At 38.7% G+C, this 20,080-nt stretch overlaps 1 protein-coding gene across 6 annotated transcripts in view; it reads right to left on the bottom strand.

The window, feature by feature from the left end:
- Positions 1-2,587: 2,587 nt before the first annotated feature.
- The window catches only part of DTL (denticleless E3 ubiquitin protein ligase homolog), a 40,275-nt gene continuing 22,782 nt past the window's right edge, over positions 2,588-20,080 (bottom strand). Inside the window, exons 12-17 of one of the 6 annotated variants that reach the window (XR_004486219.2) lie at positions 15,828-15,917; positions 13,292-13,427; positions 6,796-7,628; positions 5,386-5,431; positions 4,472-4,582; positions 2,588-4,370 (exon numbers count right to left, since the gene is read on the bottom strand). Coding sequence is in view for 5 of the 6 variants with exons in the window: in XM_033438065.2 (XP_033293956.1) it covers positions 4,484-4,582; positions 5,777-5,872; positions 6,796-7,628; positions 13,292-13,427; positions 15,828-15,917 (1,254 nt within the window). In the remaining variant the exon portion in view is untranslated. Of the gene's footprint in view, positions 4,396-4,471; positions 4,583-5,385; positions 5,432-5,776; positions 5,873-6,795; positions 7,629-13,291; positions 13,428-15,827; positions 15,918-20,080 lie in introns of all 6 variants that reach the window. The other 5 variants (XM_033438065.2, XM_033438064.2, XM_033438066.2 and 2 more) reach the window with 5 other exon arrangements.

Below are 20,080 nucleotides of genomic sequence, written 5' to 3'. Positions count from 1 at the left end.
ACAGCCTCTTTAAACAGTGGCTGAGGCTATATACGAAATAACCTCTGTAATTTTCATGTACATCTGGTGAGAAAGAGTCATGAATCTCAAACACCTGGGGAAATAGAGATTTTTTTTCCCAGAGGCCCATTTGCTCCTTTTGAAAAGTGCTAAGACTGGAGGCCCAGGCGAAGCTTCCCAGGTGATTCTGATTTAGTTCCCCTAACTGAGGATCACAACTGTAGTGGAACAGGAATGTCAGAAGAACTGGTTACTTAAACCTTTATGTCCATTTATCAAATATGGTTAACAACCCCTGCCCTCCCTACCTTATGAGAATAATAGCTAACAGTAATTGTTCAATAAATGTAAGCTATTACGTGCTATTAGGCACTGTCCTAAGAACTGTACATGTAATAACCACACATCTCATGGAAACTGATTCACAGAGAGGTTAAGGAACTTGCCAAAGGTCATACAGCTAGGGCTGGAATTCAAAGCTATGCAGTCTAGAGATGTTTTTAACTGTTATTTACAGTGTTATAAAGAATATATGAAACATGCATGAGGAAAGCATCTTACTTTGAAAAGTTAAAGGTGCTTTAAGTGGAAGTTGAATGAAGTTCCTGGAGGGAAGAGTCTGCATCTAGCCAGCACTTGCTACATCGTAGCTGCTCACAACTTCATTCAAAGGACGTGAAAATCCGATCTTTGCCTGTTTCCCTCAAATGCTGACTTTAGCCTATTGAAGCGCCACAGATAAAGTGACTCCTTTGACTACTGAAAATAAAGGGAGGAACTCTGCAGACCAGGTGCTTCACACAGGGCTTGGCAGGAGTGAATAAATAAGTGTTGGCTGAATTGAACATCTTCCAGGTGATGGATGTGTTGGCTGAATTGAATGTCTTCCAATCAAAGGCATTTAAAATGTGCTATTCATATTCTACAAAATAGCTTGAATTATTTAGAATGTCAAAACGGGAAAGGGCAAGTGGCAAGTTAAGGAAATTAAAGAGAAATGGGGTATAAATGGAATATTAAACCTTTGAAATTCAAAATTAAGAACCTGGTTATATATCCTTGAAGTCCTCTTTCCTGGCTTAGCAGGGAAGTGGGAGGGATGAGCTTCAGGGATGGAATAAGCCTATGCTTTAATACTGTAACACCTCTCATTTGTGTTGTACATACTTGCTGTAGGCATACTGATCCAAACAAGCTGCCTAATGTTTTTTTTAAAGGCTGACTTGACTTTACATAATTCTATAACAACCCTTACACTTTTTAGCATGTGCTCAAACATAGCTCAGAAATAAAACAGGTTTTTCTACCCCTTTAGATGACAAAGTGAGTCCCTTATAGCAAGCTGGGCTTGTATTCCTGGCATTGGATCTAATGAAGTATTTGACTCACTTCACATCCAACAAAATGTTGTTTGGCTTGCTTATAACGTGCAAACAATCTCTAAAGAGCACATGCACAATGCAGGTTTTTCCACAATTCCTAGGAATCTGATGCGTAACCGGTTAATCCGTGATGTGGCATGATCCGAACCGACGGCAGGCAAAGGATCTCCTATGGAGACCTGTGTGGGAAGCAGTGTGATGCTCAACGGGGCCAGCATTCAGCCCTGTATATAATTACAAAGCAGACACCTGTGCTGAACTGCCACAAGGAGGACAAGAACTCAGGTTCTCTAGTACGACATCCTCACTCAGTTTCTCTTCTGATGCACCTCTGTAAAATGTTGCCCACACCACCTAGCTGTGGAACGGATTCTCTCTGTGAGACTGCTTGTCCTTTGCTTTAAGAGCAGTGTGAGAGGAAGTCCTGTCCCTTTTGGAGCTAGGAAAAGCAGAAGAACAGACCTAAGAGCAGCAGTGTGTCGGCTACAACAGGCTCTCAAAAAGCATATGTTAAACTGCTGTGACCTATACAAGATCATTGCCACTGGCTAATTTCAAGGTGAGGGTTAAAGCAACTCACACACACACACACACACTTAAAAAGAAAAAAGTAATGTCTAGACATGCATATTGCACAGTTGAGGTTTTAAAAAATGCCTCCTACACAGGGTGTCCCAAAAATCTTAAAGTTTTAAGTTATTAAGGCTGGGGATAGGGATGGTGGGCTGAACCTGCCTTCTGCCACCCCAACGGGGTAAGCTACACATGATTCTGATTTATCACCAACTGAAAGCGCAGCCTAGATTAAGAGACATTTTAAAGGACTAATTAGTCAACCCTTGCAAAAGTAAATTAAGGGCCTGTGTTGAAACAGCCAAACGGAAACTCTAATACAGCTTTGTAGCAAAAGTGCTTGGAGTGTATTCAAATAGAAAACCTTGGGCTGGAAATACTTGTTTCTAAAAAGAATTACACCACCCCACCCTCCTTTATCAAGTAATCCAAGCCACCTTAAACACTCAAGGTCTGATCAAGCAAGACGTATTTTATGAAAACCTCTTTCAGCCTGAACTAGATCATGTCCTTGGGAATAAACAAATTTTATTCAATGAGCAAGTAGAAGGGATTCTTGATTACTGCTATAGTTCTTTTGTGTAGACAGACTGCTTCTAGGTTAATGCAAAAGCTCAGAAAAGAACATCAGATAAGGTAAAAGGCTTTATTATTCAGGAGCAGCTCAAAGTCTGACACTGACACAAGCAGGGATAATTATTATCTCATTACATTTGACCTTTGGCACCCATTTGAAGTACTAGTTTTCCAAGTGGGAATGTTACACTCAGTAGACTCTCAGCACAGTTTCTGACAGCCACATTTATCCCCAATTTTACTCAGCAGAAACTGTCAGATGAGCAGGGATACAAAGAAGAAAACCACCTACTTTAGTTCTCTTTTTCATGGATCCTTTTCCCCACTGGCTTTCAAATCAAGAAAGATAGATTGCATTATTGGCAGGTATTGGTCATAAATAACACCTTCCCACAAACACACAAAAATCAAACATCAAATATAAGTAGAGTTCTTAAATATTCAGTTAATGCTACGGCATACTTTGTTTCGAAAATAGCATTTCTGTGGCTTTCCTTTATTTACCTTTCTCCTTGGATAAAACCAGGAGAACCCATGCTTAACTGACCCATGCAGTTCATGTTGTTACACCTTCATTTATAAGAATCAAAGGAATTAAAGAGTTATCATTAAGAATAGATTTTAAAATGATGACAAAAGTATGAATAAAGTCTACACAGTCCTCAGGGATGTGGATAAAATGAATCAAGTTTCATGACTGGAAGAGGACTCCCTTCCAAGGACATAGTACATAGAAGTACACGGAGCTTGTTTCTATAAGGTTACAAAGGGCTAAAATATAAAACAATGGTTCATTTGAAGCTGATTCATACGTAACTGTTAAGGTAAGGGATACTCAAGATATTTTGCACACTATTAACTGAGAGTCAGTCTGTACACTCTCTCTATTAAATACCTAGAGAAAATTCTATGATGTTTGGCTCAGGGCTCTACTAGAAGATCATTGCTTTTTCGTATATAAAGAGAATCCAAAAAATCAAGTTAAAGTCAAGATTTACTCTTTAGGTTCTGGATTTTCAGTTAAGAACTACCTACTTTTATAAAAATATCAATAAAAAATCATTACTTTTTCTTAAAATCTGATGACTTCTTTTTTAAAAAAGTAGCAGCCCCTAGAGAACTGAAGACTGAATTCAAACTCCAGCTTCAGTGACTACTGATTCTATAAACATCTTCCTCCAGTAAATGGCAAAAACTATAACCTCTTCTAGAACGTGATGTTGGGTTGGAAACATAGTAGATTGCTTGGTAAAAATATGAGAACCTTAGATCTCATGTGGGAGATATATACGGGGGAAAAAAAGACAAACATTTCTAGTGTTCTCCAAGTTTCTCCAACTAGCTGATATTTATCACTGCTTTTAAAATAAAGATGATTTTAACTTGAGATTGTATTTTAACACTGAATCAATATAAATTTGCTTATCTAAACATCACATTTTACCACATACTTAAAAAACCCCACAAAAATGTAGTGAAAAGATTATATATATTTTATATGAAACTGTATTTGTTGGAAGCAGCAGAGACCCAGGGTCCTCTTCAGCAGCTCACCTTCACAGACAGGCCTCCTGCTGTGGCCTGCAGATACTTTCCACTGTGCCCAGAAAGTTTCAGAGTAAGAGAGACAACACTTGTTTTTTTGCCTCTATGACATGGGATGTCATTATTGTAGGGAGGATGCATAATTTAAAAAGTAAAGACTACTCATTCAAAATGTTACACAGTGACAAACTTACTTTATGAAATTTAAACACAGCATTCATTCCGAGGAAGCTGCACGGTACACCATGGCAGTAGAACCAGGCTAGGTAAATTTCGGAGTTGAAAGGATTTTCTCTAAAAAGGAAAAAACGGTAGCTTTCTTAAAACCAGAGTTACAGAGTCACTCTGTTGAATTTTTTATCTTGTTTTAATGGGTCAAAGTTCAGTTAACTCACTCAGATGAGAATCTATAATTCTGTTGACTGTTCTGGACTACAGTAGCCATCTTGGGACTTTCTATGGAAATATGTACAGATTTTCCGCATGGAGCTGGGAGTAATGGTGACCTAGAAGAAGAAAGTTTAGATTCTAAAGATTTTCTAAGACAAAGTTCAGCTGTTACCTCAGCAAGTTATCACTAAGGGTATTTTAAGTTAGGATGCCTAGAAATTTGCTTATTTAGTCAGATAGATTTCAGTCTCAAATACTTTGATGGCAATGTCTCTTTTGGTTGATTTGTACTAAATACAGAAAAATTTAAGGCAGCATGCAAGGAAGGAGGAAACAGATTTTTCATGTGAACAGAAAATATTGCCAGTTAAGCCTCGTAATAGGAACCAAAGAGGTTACAATTACCATCCTCTTTGAAATACGTGAGTAAATCACCCTCCCAAATTTACAAACGAGATAGGTATTCAAATGGCAGATACTACCCTTTTCTGAAGTCTACATTATCAACATGTACATAAAGAAAAAAATTATTTTAAAGAAACTTAAGCTTCAAAGATTGAAATTATAAAGCCAGAAATATCTTGGACCAGCACACTATTTTTTACAGCCTTTAAGGTGTACACATTCATGAAAACAATTTTTTATTGAAATTGCTTTTCTGCTAACACATAGCTTGGACTAGCTCCCTGAAATAAAATTCCTATAATAATAGGAATTTTAGCTAGGGGCAAAGATCACCTACAGGGATAATTTTGAGAGAAAAAAGGAAAGACTACTTATAGTTTTTTTTTTTTTTTTAATATTCTGTAGCAGGTCTTGGAATTTGTGTTTGAAGTAATCTTTAAAATATTTCTACCGCCACCATATGATGATAAAGCAATAAGACAACTCATCTGCAAGCCAAGAAATGGACCCTCACCAGGATGAGAATAGCACCTTGATCTTGGACTCCCCAGCTTCCAGAACTGTGAGAAATAAATGTCTGTTGTTTAAGCCAAAAAAAAAAAAAACAACTTCTAGTTTATCTTTCCTAAAATTATGGGATAGGCTTCATGACAGTAGGAGGGGGATATGAACACTTATTAAACTAGAACTGGCCTAAGGTTATCTAGTTTCTGCCCTTTAAATGGGCAGATGTTACTGATCATGACTCCTAAATTGGGTTTCAATCGTTCTTCCACCTTCTCCCTAACACAGACAAAGAGCTACTATGAACTACAGGAGAAAATTCCTTAACCCACCTCCATCCTTAACTTGCAAACTGAGTAGCAGAAGCTTTCTATTCCCTTTGAGTGGTACCCATAGCTCACCCAATGCTCACAGCTACTTCTGCCTCCACCATGAGTCACTTGGTTTTCAAGGTTCACAAAGCTATTTCTGCCAGCAATATCTGTTTTTGAAATTATCTAAGTTAAATAAAAAGATAAGTAAAGTTAAACTGAATGTTTAAAAAAAGGCAGATAGATACAGGTGAGTTGCCAAAAATACCGGTGTGAGCAAGATGATCGTAAAAGACTGGGGAAAAATCATAAAAATCTAGGATTCTTCACTTAAATTGCTTTGTAAGTATCTTAATTTTGCTTTATTTTAAATAATTATAAGCTGTAATTACATATTGAAAATCTATTTATGGATGTTGGCAACTTGTCCATGAATTACAGCTTTGTCTATAAAAAGGGGAGAGAATCTATAAAAAGAGGCTGCAGGGGCTGGGGGGTAGGGGAGGGAATAATGTCAAACAAAGGAGAGGGAAGATATTTTTGAATTGACATCCTGGAGGATGAAGAAGGCTTTGATGAATCAGGCAATGGGGCTGAGGGGTATGGACCTTGACAGATGGGATTTTTTTTTTGGCGGTACACGGGCCTCTCACTGTTGTGGCCTCTCCTGTTGCGGAGCACAGGCTTCGGATGCGCAGGCTCAGCGGCCATGGCTCACGGGCCTAGTTGCTCCGCGGCATGTGGGATCCTCCCAGACCGGGGCACGAACCCGTGTCCCCTGCATCGGCAGGCAGACTCTCAACCACTGTGCCACCAGGGAAGCCCGACAGATGGGATTTTAATGGAAGTAAATAGGGTTGCCAGATAAAATACAGGACACACCCAGCTACATTTGAATTTCAAGCAACAAATAACTTTTAGTATGAAAAACTTTTAGTATAAATATGTCCCACGAATATTTGTCCTGCATTTTTATGTGCTAAATCTGGCAATCCTAGGAATAAATAGATTTACTTTTAAAAAAAAACCAAAACATTCTGACTTTTGAGAAGAGATCTGTGCCTGCCCTGGCCAGTTGGGAAATGCATCTTCTACCACTGCCAACTTACCGGGCCTGGAGAAGTCTTTCCACTCTGCCTCCTAGGGTTGGGGGTCTGGGATGATGGACTTCGTGGAGACGAATTCTCAGCCTTCCGTTTGGCTGCCATGGCCAATAACCAGTTTTTATTCTCTGGGGAGCTATTCTCTTTGCCTACCACTTCAGAGCCTTCTCCACAAGATCCCAAAGGAAGAGGTAGCGTTCCACAGCCTTCTGAAGCATAAGGACTGGCAGGAGAAGGAGGCTCTGTGACACTCATACTAGTCCCTTCAATCTTGCTTGGTTTGGTAGGACCTAGAGAGTCCTTACCAAGGTCTTCCTGGTTACCAGCAAGGCAGCACAGATCCAAATGAAGCTTTTCAACTGGGTCATCAAGCTCAGTCACACAGTTGCAACTCTTTACACACTTTTGTTTCACATTCTCCAGACAACTTGAGTCTAGCCTCCTCTTTACTCTATTTCTAGACTCAGAGCAAGCCACTGCTTGGGATGATTTCAGGCTCACAGGTATAAGGGCTTTTCTTGGAGACATGATCTTGGTCTCAGAAGCAGGTGGAGTCATGGGTGGTGATAAGGAAGGTGTCCGGGTCATCCAGTTCCTAATGGACATCTTGAAAGATGAGGGTGGCTTGGGAGAGACAGAGGACACGGAGCCTCTTCTGCTGATGGGAGATCGGGTCTTGGCAGGAGGGGTTTTAAGAGAGAATGTGGCAGTATTTGAAGGAAGAGGGAGGTCTCCAGCACAGCTTGGAGCACAAGCTGCTGATGATGGGGAGGAAATGCATGGACTGCTCTTTACTCTGGGGGCTTTGGCAGGAGTACTCTGGCTACTTGTCACTGTTACTGAAAAAGAAAAGAGGGTCACAAAAATCAGAAGTGAAAGCCATAGAATACCCCCAAGTTCTCATCAAGGAAAATTATAGCTAACTTAATCATCCAGGGGTTGATTTCCCAGTGAGCAGATCACATAAGTCATTTGATTCTTACTGGACCCTTTTAGCATTTTCCTTCCCTTTTCCTAACTGCCAGCCCCCCAAACACCCTGCTGTAAAACACATACTTGTAAAAATCTAGAAATTATAGAAAAATTTAACAGCATCCAAGTGAACCACTTTTAATGTTTTTTCTATACTTGTGCATGTGATATAATACATCTCTTTTTTCTACACAAAAATGGGACCATGATGTACCAAATATTTAGTAACCTGCTTCATAACATATCATGAACATTTCCCACATTAATACAGATTTATATCACTTTTAACAGCTACAAAGTATCCTAAGGTAACAGTAAGACATTAGGGTTGTTAATGATATTTTGTTTTCATAAGTAAAGTTGCCATTAGCATTCCTGTGTATACTTCTGAGCACAGGGCAGAGAGGCACCGCACACTAAGGAACATACAGGTCTACAATCTGACACAATCACTATGTGACTTGGTACAACCGTTCACCTCTGCCTCGGTTTCCACATCTATTAAATGGAGATAGTTTTTAATCTCCATAAGAAGTAATTCCATCAATTACTTGTTATCAGGCCTCATGTGGCTTTCCACCTTAATTTACAATTTATGATTTTCCACAAGCCAAAGAATGTCAAAGAACATTTCAGAAACTCAATGCACGCTCTCTGTAAAGCAAATCAAATAGTGGATAGAACTCTTCTCTATGTGTCCTGTCCCTTGTTTACAGGCCATGACAAATACTTCAGGCAAATTCTTATAAACTGGGACTTCCCTGGTGGCGCAGTGGTTAAGAATCCGCCTGCCAATGCAGGGGACATGGGTTCAAGCCCTGGTCCGGGAAGATCCCACATTCTGTGGAGCAACTAAGCCCTTACACCACAACTACTGAGCCTGAGCTCTAGTGCCTGCAAGCCACAACTACTGAGCCCACGTGCCACAACTACTGAGCCTGCACTCTAGAGTCTGTGAGCCACAACTACTGAGCCCGCATGCCACAACTACTGAAGCCCTTGCGCCTAGAGCCAGTGCTCTGCAAAGAAGAACAGCCCCCACTCGCCGCAACTAGAGAAAGCCTGGGCGCAGCAACAAAGACCCAACACAGCCAAAAATAAATTAAAAAGAAAGTTATAAAAAAAAAGACTACAGCAAGCACTTGAGATAGAACAGGTAAGGTTTTCTTCTCTTTAAGATAATCATTTTTGTCACTTAGTAATACTTGACCAGAGGTTCTCAATCTGGCTGCATAGCGGACTTAATGTGGAGCTTTATAATAATACAGGTACTTGGCCCCTACCCCAGGCCTACTGAACAATTTCTGGAGACAAACTTTTAAAAAGTTCCACAAGTGGCTATGATGCACAGACAAGGCAGAGAACCATTTGCCCTGACGGTGCTATGAAATCTCTGGCTGAAACAGTGAAAGAATAGTAAACAACAGAGCAGGTGCTGACTGAGAAAAGTAGGACAAGGTAAAAGGGGCCGTGCCTTGGGATTTAAAGCCTTCTAGTTACTAGGTTAAAAGGGCCAGAAGAGAAGACAGGCCGTCCAGGACAGCAGTGAAGGATTGGGGTGGCAATTAGAGGCTTGGGAAAGCATAGGAACATAATTTTCAAAACGGCAGTGTGATTAGCAGCAGCCAATCCATTGCTGCAAGTTGGCTTACAGGGCCGAATGGCCAGTGCACCAGCCTTTGGCCCTTGCGTCAGGTTGCTGCTCTGTAGTGCTCTTCAGAGTTAACTCTAGCATCACCCAGAGACAGAGAAATCTAGGTCTAGCTCCTGGTCCAGGCTTAGTTTGAACTTCGCTTTGCTGTGCTGGGTTAAAGGAGGCGGTACTGCAAGGTGCTTCCAAGCATGAGCTTTAGAATCAGACTGCAAGGGTCTGAACTCTGATTCTACTATAACTTCACAGCTGTGTGATCTTAGGCAAGCCTACGTTCCTTGAGTTTCAGTTTCGGTTGTTTGGGGAATTAAACGAGATAATCCAACTAGGTCCTTAGAACAACTGTATTAATATTCAATAATGGCTAAATGTTATTAGTATGGTACAAATTTGGTCAACGTATGTAACTTTTTTGTGACTTGACCTCCAAAACTAAGAATAATTAATGACACACTAAAAACACCTAGTTAGGGACTTCCCTGGTGGTCTAGTGATTAAGATTTCGCTTTCCATCGCGGGGGGTACAGGTTCGATCCCTGTTCGGGGAGCTAAGATCCCACATGCCTTGTGGCCAAAAAACCAAAAAACATAAAACAGAAGCAAAACTGTGACAAATTCAATAAAGACTTTAAAAATGGTCCACATCAAAAAAATCTTAAAAAAACAAAAACACCTAGTTAAAAGAAACATAATTTTCATCAAAAATGTTAAAATGTTTATAGTCATTAACACAGAAATTCCACCTCTGGGAATCTATTTTAATGGGAGATGGGGACCCTAAATTCAGAAAAAAATTTTTTCCCACAAAACATTGGAAATAAAATGTCCAACTACCATAGAATAGCTAGGTAAAATATGGAACATTTACCCAGGGGATGATTCAAAATGTTTTGCAAAAAAGATAACACGGAAAGTGCTTAGAATATCATGTTCAGTGAAAAAAATCCTCAAGAAATCCAAATATATCTGTAGTTTAACTATGACTGTTAACAAGAAAATCTCTATGGATAAGGGAGTAAAATCTCAAAAAATAACTCTAAATGTTAACTGAAATTTTGTATGAGTGGTGGCAATGCTGATGGCTTTTTCCTCATATAATTCATTTTTGTTTTTCAAAATTAGGGAGCAAAAAATACATATAAAGACAAGGCAGCAGAGGGACTTCCCTGGTGGCGCAGTGGTTAAGAATCCACCTGCCAAGGCAGGGTACACAGGTTCGAGCCCTGGTCCGGGAAGATGCCGCGGAGCAACTAAGCCCGTGCGCCACAACTACTGAGCCTGCGCTCTAGAGCCTGTGAGCCACAACTACTGAGCCTGCATGCCCCAACTACTGAAGCCCGGGTGCCTAGAGCCCGTGAGCCTAGAGCTCGTGGTCCGTAACAAGAGAAGCCACCGCAATGAGAAGCCCACGCACCGCAACGAAGAGTAGCCCCAGCTCACCGCAACTAGAGAAAGCCTGTGCGCAGCAACAAAGACCCAACACAGCCAAAAATAAATAAAACATTAAATTACTGAAAAAAATTTAAAAAAAACAAACAAACCATATGACTGGTTAAAACCAACTTTCCACCTACAGTGTACCTGTACCTGTGCAGCAGATGCACAACCATGCTGACTGCTCACTTTCAATGAGTGAGTGCCAGCCTTAGGTTGACTCTTATGCCCAACATCATATTTCCCTGGTCCATTTACTCTTCTATTCTCTATATGACTATTCCAGACTTTCTTTTCTCTCCTCAAATCTCTATCACTTCCACCCCTCATCCTTATTCTCAGTTGATGATCCTCATTCCTATCTAAGAAAATAGAAGCTGTCAGAACAGTTGGAAACTTCCACAAGTTCTGACCATCCCATTTATCCACCTACCTTCACTGTGCCTATATTTCTGCCTTCTGGTTACTATGGATGAACTATCTACACCCCTGACAAAGGACTACTCTTCAACATGTATATTAGATATCATCCCCTCACTCGAGGACACTGGTCCAGCAAACTTCCCTGCATCGATTTTCCCCTTCACTATAGGATCCTTTCAATCACATACAAAATGCTATATTCTCATTAAAACCAAAACAAGGGGCTTCCCTGGTGGCGCAGTGGTTGAGAGTCCACCTGCTGATGCAGGGGACATGGGTTCGTGCCTCGGTCCGGGAAGATACCACATGCCACAGAGCGGCTGGGCCCGTGAGCCATGGCTGCTGAGCCTGCGCGTCCGGAGCCTGTGCTCCGCGACGGGAGAGGCCACAACAGTGAGAGGCCCGCGTACCACAAAAAACAAAACAAAACAAAACAAAAAAACAAAACAAAACCAAAACAAACTTCAACACAGCTTCCTCCTTCAGCTACCACTTCATCTCTCTTCTTTCCTTTCTAGGAAGACTTCTTGAAAGAGCCTTCTCTTCTCCCATCCTCCTGAACAACACTAATCAGGCCACCAACACACCACCAAAAACTGCTCTCACTAAGGTTGCCTGCACTGCCAAACCTAAAGGTCAGTTTTTAGCCTTCATCTCACATTGCATGCCAAAAACATCTGACCTTTCTTAGTTTACACAATACTCTTGGTTTTTCTCTTACTTCTCAGGTTGTACCTGCTCCTTCACCTCTCCAATTTCTAAATATTAGGATGTTCCAAGGCTCAGACCCAGACCTATTCTCTTTTCCATCTATAGCTACCTTTTACCAATATGATGATGAATCCCAAATTTACAACTCCAGCCCTAAATTGCAGAATTAAACATCTAACTGCCTCTCTGACATCCCCACTTAGATGTCTAACAATATCAAACAACATATCCAGCTGTTCCCTCCCCCAAACCTGTTCCTCCTGCAGTGATTCCTATATAGGTTAACGGCAACTCCACCCTTCTAGCTTCTCAAGACATAAATTCTGAAGTTATCCTTGATAACTCTCCCTTACGTCCCACAGCACATTCTATTGGCTCCATCATATCCAGATTTTGAAGACTTTTTGTCCCACCATTTGCTACCTCTTTGGTCTAAGTCAGCATCATTGCTTCCTGCGTTATTTCAATGAGTTTTTAAATTAGCTTGCAGCTTTTACCCTGATCCCCTTACAATTTGTTTTCAACACAGAAGTTAGAATGATCAAATTAAGAAAAGTCAGATCACACTTCTCTATTCAAAACCCTCCAACAGCTTTCTGTCTGTCAGAATAAAAGCCAAAATCATACAAGAACCTTATTTTCCACTACTATTCCCCTCTTCTCTTTTGCCCGCTTTAGCCACAGGGACTACAGCTACATTAGCCTCTTTGAGGAACACAAAATATGCCAGGCCTGCTCCTGCTTCAGGGCCTTTGCATTTGCTGTTTTGTCTGCCTAGAACATTCTCTAAAATATCCATATGGCTTACTACTTCATTACTTCAATTTTTTTACTCAGATACCATCTTTTCATTGAGGTCTCCCTGGGTACCTAATTTAAAATTTTAACAGCATGCTTTGCTATTCTCTCATTCCTTCTTTCCTTTTTCCCTAACCACATATTGTTATCTGACAAATTTTACTTCTTTAACTTGTTTGCCGACTCTCACACTAATATGTAAGCTTCATTTACATCTTTGGGATTTTGAATCTTTTGTTTATTGTAGAATCCCCAGGAACTTAGAACAGTGCCTAGAACATAGTAGATGTTCAACAAATACTTAAAAAATAAATCTACTGGTGTATTCCAGTGCCTTGTGTAGATGATAAACATAGTAGTGTTCAGAAAACATATATTAAAAAGAATGTCAATGAGACGGTGCTTTCCTCTGAAAACATACCAAAATAAGATCAAATCTAGCTCACCATCTGTACTACAAAACTAAATCAATCAAACCATTAAAAAACTTAGAAAAATGCACGGGATCCTTACCTAGGTCGGCTCTCGCCTCTCTCTTCTTCTGAGAGGCCCAGCCCACTATGGAGAGTTTATCTCCTCCTGATTTCTCTTCTAAGTCTCTATTCAAGCGCCAGACTTTCAGTGTATTGTCATCAGAGCAGGTAGCAATCTACAGAGAACCAGGAAGGGAGTTAATAAGTTTCAATCAAAGATTCACAACAAAGTAAAAAACAGGTATGTATTAAGCGCTGATGATTAGAGAATTATTCTGCCTGATGTAACAGGATATAGAAAATGTTATCTGAAAGGTCAGATACTTTCATTCCTTGCTTTCAGGAATCATTCCAGATTTCCAAAGAAGTGAATCCTTTAGTTTCTTCATTATATACATTCTGCTGGTATGACTTTTGTGACCAGTCATTTCTTAGCTACCTAAAGCTCTACTATAAAACCAGGTTCATTTCATTTTATTCTCAAGAAGTTGGGCAAGTCATTATCTTTATCACCTTCAGTGTAACTACAAAACATGTAATTAAATTAAGATGTCATTTTTACTCTTTCTCTTAAAAGATCAGTCAGTGTATGTCACTGACATTTAATTTGTATGACTTTCCTCTGACTTCCTCAAGTTCTGGCTTATTGTTAAAGTAATGGGATTATTCCCAAGATCTGATTTAGTCCATGACTCTAGTATGCTGTGGCAAGTAGAATGAAACCTTTCCCTAAGATTCTTTTTCAGATAGGTAAAGGAGCAATCTGGGAAAACGACACGTTCACTAGACTGAAAAAAGTTAAAAATAACTTTTGCCCCTTTAAAAATATCTAACCATTCCTGATCTTGGTCCCAAGCCTTTTATGGCAGAGAAAGTCCAGCTTGAAGAGCTTGTGGCAAATGGCCACTGGTACCAGAGCTATTCCCTAGCATTTGTTTATATAATTTCTCTATTTCAGTAACTAAAGAGAGAGGAAAAAGAACACACGTTCTCTTAAGTCTTGGTCCCCAAGAGGCTGGCAGCTTTTTCCTTTCCTCACTGGGAGGCCAAAAGAAGACACACATATTTAACTGCTCAAAAGAAATGCCTGGAATCCCCAGTTATTCTATAGTCTATAAACAAGTTATTATTTACAGAGCAACTACTAAATCTGAATGTCTGAAAATTTATGTTCTTTATCTTATTTAATTCTCACAATATAAAAAGGCTTGTACTCAAATAACCTCATCTACAAAATGGGAATAAAGTTATTTGCCCAAGGTCACCACAATTAAGTGGCAGAGCTAGAATTTAAATCCAAGTTTTTTCAATTTCAAAGTGTAAATCTTTTTTTTTTTTTTAAAGCGGTATTTTTATCTTCCTAATTCTAGGCTCGGGACAAAATTATTTTAAAGAACCTTTTAAAAAGGTGGTCGTTAAATTGGTATGAGTAAACAGCCCTGCTACTTCCTTTGAGTCTTTTCTGTGCAAAGAGATAAGGGCAATATATGATGGATGGAAAAAGATGATAATTAACTGAATAATAAAAAAAAATCATCTCAGTAAGTTCTATGAAGATATAAAATTCCACATTAAAAGCAGACGTTTCACTGGAAATCACAGGGAATATTAGAGGGAAAATGCCATAGGGGTGTAATTTTTGGTGATTAAAGCAATGATTTCAAAAAATGTCTATCATGAAGCTCATCACAGAAATGGTTATATAGGGATATAGAAATAAAAGGAAATCCACAGTAGTACTGGAAAGCTAGCAGGGATGCCATGAGTAGATCAGACCATGAGAAGATTCTGGAAGATAAAAAAACAGATGGGAATAATAGGCAACAAACCTTCAAAACATAATAGATAAAAAGGAGTTCTCCACAGAAGGGACATTTCCTGCAAACCCAAAATAACCCAAAGACCAAAGGTAGGCCCTGGAGAAGTGAGTGGAACTCGGGCCACTATTATATGAAATCCCTACATGTATGTGGAGTTTGTTTATGTTTCTGGGATTTCTACCTTTCAGGGTTTTTACTTGTTTTTAGTATCACTATTAAAAAAATTTTTAAGTGAGTATATTTTCTTCTTTTCAAAGTGTCTAAAATACTTTGGAGCTACTTCTTCTCTAGTTTAGTCACAGACAGCCTAACACGTTAAGACTTCACAGTAAGCATTTTTCAGGCATGTGAGAACCCAAACTGGACTGTGAAGAACAGTCAAGGTGTTACCTTTAATACACCACATTGATAATATGTAGAAAGTCAGAAACACTAGTTTTCACCTTAGATTTTCTTTTTACCTTCGATTTTAAAATGAAATTTTATTAATGTTAAAAACTTAAATCCTATGTTTAGGAAAGGAATGACTCTAGGGAACTAAGAAATCCACTTATTCTTTAGTGCATAATACAGTTTATCTATTGGTATAAAAAATAGAATATGTGTGATTAATGATGATACAGATTCTGGATGGCCTCTAGATCTTTTAAATGTCTATATAAACATAAAAGTCTGTATTAACTCTCAAGCTAACCTTGGGAAAACCTACAAACCTGTGATCTACTTTTTAAACCAACCACAGATTCACCTACAAACCTTTGTGAAGTCTGATGGACACCAGCACACAGATGTGACCTCTTGAGAATGACCCAGGAGCACAGTAGGAGGATGCCAGGGTATGGAGACCTATCACAACATCAAAAAGAAAAAAACAAGTCAGCAGAGCAGTGGTAGGTCTCCCAGACAGAGGCTTCGAATTTCTCCATATCTGTACCTTAGAGAGCTTTAGGGTTGTTACCAAAAGCCCCTAGACATGCCTACTTATAGCTCAGAAAAAGTCCCAATGGGCAATGAAAGTATTTCTGTCATTAATCTGAGAAAACAGAATGAAAATAGCCAAAATAAGTAAACAATATGAGCTTACATACCAGGACACGTCTTATTTCAAATCAGGACAACTTAGCTATATGTATTTTGACTAGAATTCAAGACTGAAAGGGTAAGGTTCAGCAACTAGGTAGTACACTTCAAGTGGAGCCTAGACAACTTTAGATCTTCTCTAGTCAGCTACTTCCAGGAAAGCTGCACTTACTAAGTCCTGAAGGTACCTGAGACATGCTAGCAGATCTCTTGGGACAAGAGGACAGTCTTTCTTCCAAAAGAAGACTCACTGACTTTTAAGAAAGCCCAGTTATACTCCTTCATTTTGAAGGGGTATAAGCTATATTCTACATGGCACTTTTTATCCATTTTGGAAAAAAAATTCCTCTAAAATTTTATTTAAATTCATTTGCTTAAAGAAATCTTGAATTTTCAAGTTAAGTATTGCCACATCTCAATACATTTTAATGTATAAAGAAGGGTCACATTGTGCAGTACTACACATGTGACTAAGAATATTTTCACACTCATTCGATGCCATTAGTGATGTGCATTTGACAGCTGACTCATTCAAGAGCTGCCAATCCCTATCAGAGGCCATGGGCATTAATCAGCACAACATGGAGTACAAACTCACACAGCTATTATTAGCATGTGTTTGAAAAGGAGAAATTATTCTCTTTTCATTTTCCTGAAGATCTGAATCATTGCTCATTTGTATGAAGAAAGTGGAGGCATTCTGGGAAGAATATTTGTGAGAATTACTAAGTAAGCTTAATGGACTCCTCAGACTGTAGTTAAAGGGATTCGACACACTGATTCATAAGGTTACCCAACTCAATTATTACTACTCCTCTCTTGGGTTAAATGGCACATATGTAATGATTCAAAAAGCTGAAGAAGACAAAGAGCAGAATCTAATTTGCCTTGCTGGGCTTTTTCTTGAGATCTAAAAGGACCTCACTTGCTGCCTACTCCTACAATGCCACAGAGAACAAGAGCTCATTCTTTCACAAGGTAGCATATTTTAGAAAAGACTTTCAAGATAGTCTCTATCTCAAGTCACAGAAATTCTTTATGGCCCCAGCCCATAAAGTTTCTCTACCCAAGGCCCAAGGAGTACTGCAAGCAGCAAGTTAAAAGGAAGAGGAAATCCTCATGTCCTCCTGACCCTCCCTGGTAACAACACATTATTTTACTCCATTGGTTTACTTGCCTGTTGCTTCTAGCTCTTTATTTCATGATCCTGCCCCTTCCTCATTTTCCTAGGCATTAAAATACCTAGGAAAACCTGACTGTCTATACCAAAGATTAAAATTAATGTCAAGAAAAAACAAATATCCACCAATAGAATGTATGTACATTTCTGCATTTATCTATAGGATTTAAAAGAAAAAAAACACAAAGGGTAGACCTGTTAGAAAAACTTTTTACAATTTGATAATAAGGCAGGAATAATAATAGTAACAAAAGTCAGCATTTATTGAAATGATTACCATGAGCCAGGTACTTTACACAGCATTAAAAGTGAGGGGAAGGTTCCTCAAACAGTTAAACACAGAATTAATTACCACATGACCCAGCAATTCTACTCTTAGGTATACACTCCTAGGAGAACTGAAGACATGTTCAAACAAAAATCTGTACATGAATGTTCATAGTAGCTTTGTTCATAAAGCCAAAAAGTGGAATAATTTAAATCTCCATCAACTGATGAATAAATAAGTAAAGCAAGGTCTATACATACAATGGAATATTCAGTCGTAAAGAGGAATGAAGTACTGATACATGCAACAACATGGATAAACCTTGAAAACATTAAGTGAAAGCAAAGCCAGGCATAAAAGATCATTTATAGGAAATGTTCAGAATAGTCAAATCCCTAGAGACAGAACATAGGTTAGTAGTTGCCAGAAGCTGAAAGTGACTCTTAAAGGGTATGGGGTGATGAAAATATTTGGGAATGAGACAGTGGGGATGGTTGCACAATACTGTGCTTATGTGAAAAAAAAAATCACTGAATTGTACACTTTAAGGTGACTACAATGGTGAATTTTACATTATACAAATTCTATCTCAACAAAAAAAAGTGGAGGGAAGGGCATGTTGTGGACTGGAATGAGAACTGATGTCCAACAAGTTTTTATGAACGTTAGTAACAAGTGCTTTCACAGTTGAGGACTATCCTAGTATGGTAAACTATACTTGGTGACTACTTCAAAGAAGATTAATTTCTTCTAATGAAACTCAGGTGACTTTTAAATCCTTCATTTTTATTCAAATAAGTTTTTATTTACTGTCACTTCATTATTATAAAAATATTATCACAATGATAATTTCATTTTTTAAAAACCTCCCTCTACTTTCAAACAAGAGGTGACTATTAAATCCAAGAGACACTTAAATATCTATGCATTCTGAGAATGGTCAAAACACAGAAAATTGTCCTCTCTTACAAATTTTAGTTGTTATAGAATAAAGACTAACTCAAGGCATGAGAAATTCCGAAGTTAAAACTCCCAGAACTATGAAGTAACTGGCTCTAACCTACAGACTTCATAAAACATTTTGTATACTTGAACATGAAAAAAAGATCAGCACTTTTCCTCAAAAAACCTCCTTACTCTGCCCAGTTAGAAACCAAACTTAATCTTCATTTTTGCCAAGAGATCATTTATACTTCCTAAAGTGTCAGGCTCAATGTTTCGCCAATCAGTGGTAGAATGATGGTGCCAAATCAGTTTATTTATAACCACTTCAATACTATTCAGTGGCTCTATCAGAAATGAACCAGGGAAGGGGAGGTGGGTAGGGGTGAGAGGAGGACAAGGGGTAGGAAATTAAAAAAGAAAAATAACATAATATTAAATCTTTTAATTCTTAAGTCTCAGGCCTCAGTGTCAGAAAGTCTAATTATGTTACATCTCCTCTATGCTGGCCAGTGGTGAGGATTAAAAGGCCATTCTCTTCTGTCTTGAGATCTAAAATTCCCTTCTTTCACCCTGTTTTCTTGGGCCCATGGGCTTTTTTGGCATAGGAGAATCCTAACACCTGAGAGAATTCTGACCTAACAGCCTGAATACTCAGCTTGTGTGCAATTTTTTTTAAATTACACCCCTCCCACTTTTCCTTATCATGGAAAAGAGAAACTGAGCCACCTCACTAGGCACATTCAATTTTAGGAGCAGTAAGTTTGCCAGGATCTCAAATATCAGAATCTGCACACTGAGGGACAGGCAGGAGAACATCATGTTTGAACCACATCATTCAGCACCGACATGTGACCCAGCCTAGAATTCAGAAAGGGTCACCCATGTGTGTGATACCTACTGATTGAATGCCTGAAATGGGTTACTAATGAACCACCAAGTATCTTTACTTCATGTCTTTAAAGAGAGGAAGCAACCCTCAACCCTGATTTCCTGAAACCAAGAAGGAAAAAAAAAAAAAGCAAGCATTCGTACTAGAGCTAGGGAGGAACTTTAAGGCTTGGCAATAAAAAGAAAAAAACAAAACACAGAAAACAAATAAATTGAAGAATTGGCAATAAGACTATACATATACACATACATAACATATAATTTTATATATATATATAATTAAGAAGCTGATTTTAAATGATTTAAAAAAATGATCAGTGCCTAAAGTTTTTTTTTTTTTGCATAATCCTTTATTATACTTTTTGGTATGTCTGAAATTTTGTTTTTAAGAAAAACCTTAAAAAAATACAGACCTTGGTAGGAATAAAATCCTCTAAGTTGGGAACCATAGTAGAGAAGGGAAATGTAGGTAAAACAGTGAGGGAAGGGGAAAGGGAAAACCAAAAGACAATAAATACACAGCATAAGACCAGATTATGAGACAGAAACATTAGTGCTAGTCACATAAAGTTTAAAGCTCAAGTCAGAAGAATTTTATAGACAGGAAGCTATGCAAAAACTCTTACCATAAGAGGGAGTTCTCAACTG

Source organism: Orcinus orca, chromosome 1, assembly GCF_937001465.1.
Source record: "Orcinus orca chromosome 1, mOrcOrc1.1, whole genome shotgun sequence".
In the NCBI taxonomy this organism is placed as follows: domain Eukaryota; kingdom Metazoa; phylum Chordata; class Mammalia; order Artiodactyla; family Delphinidae; genus Orcinus; species Orcinus orca.
This window is presented reverse-complemented; position numbering and strand designations above follow the sequence as displayed.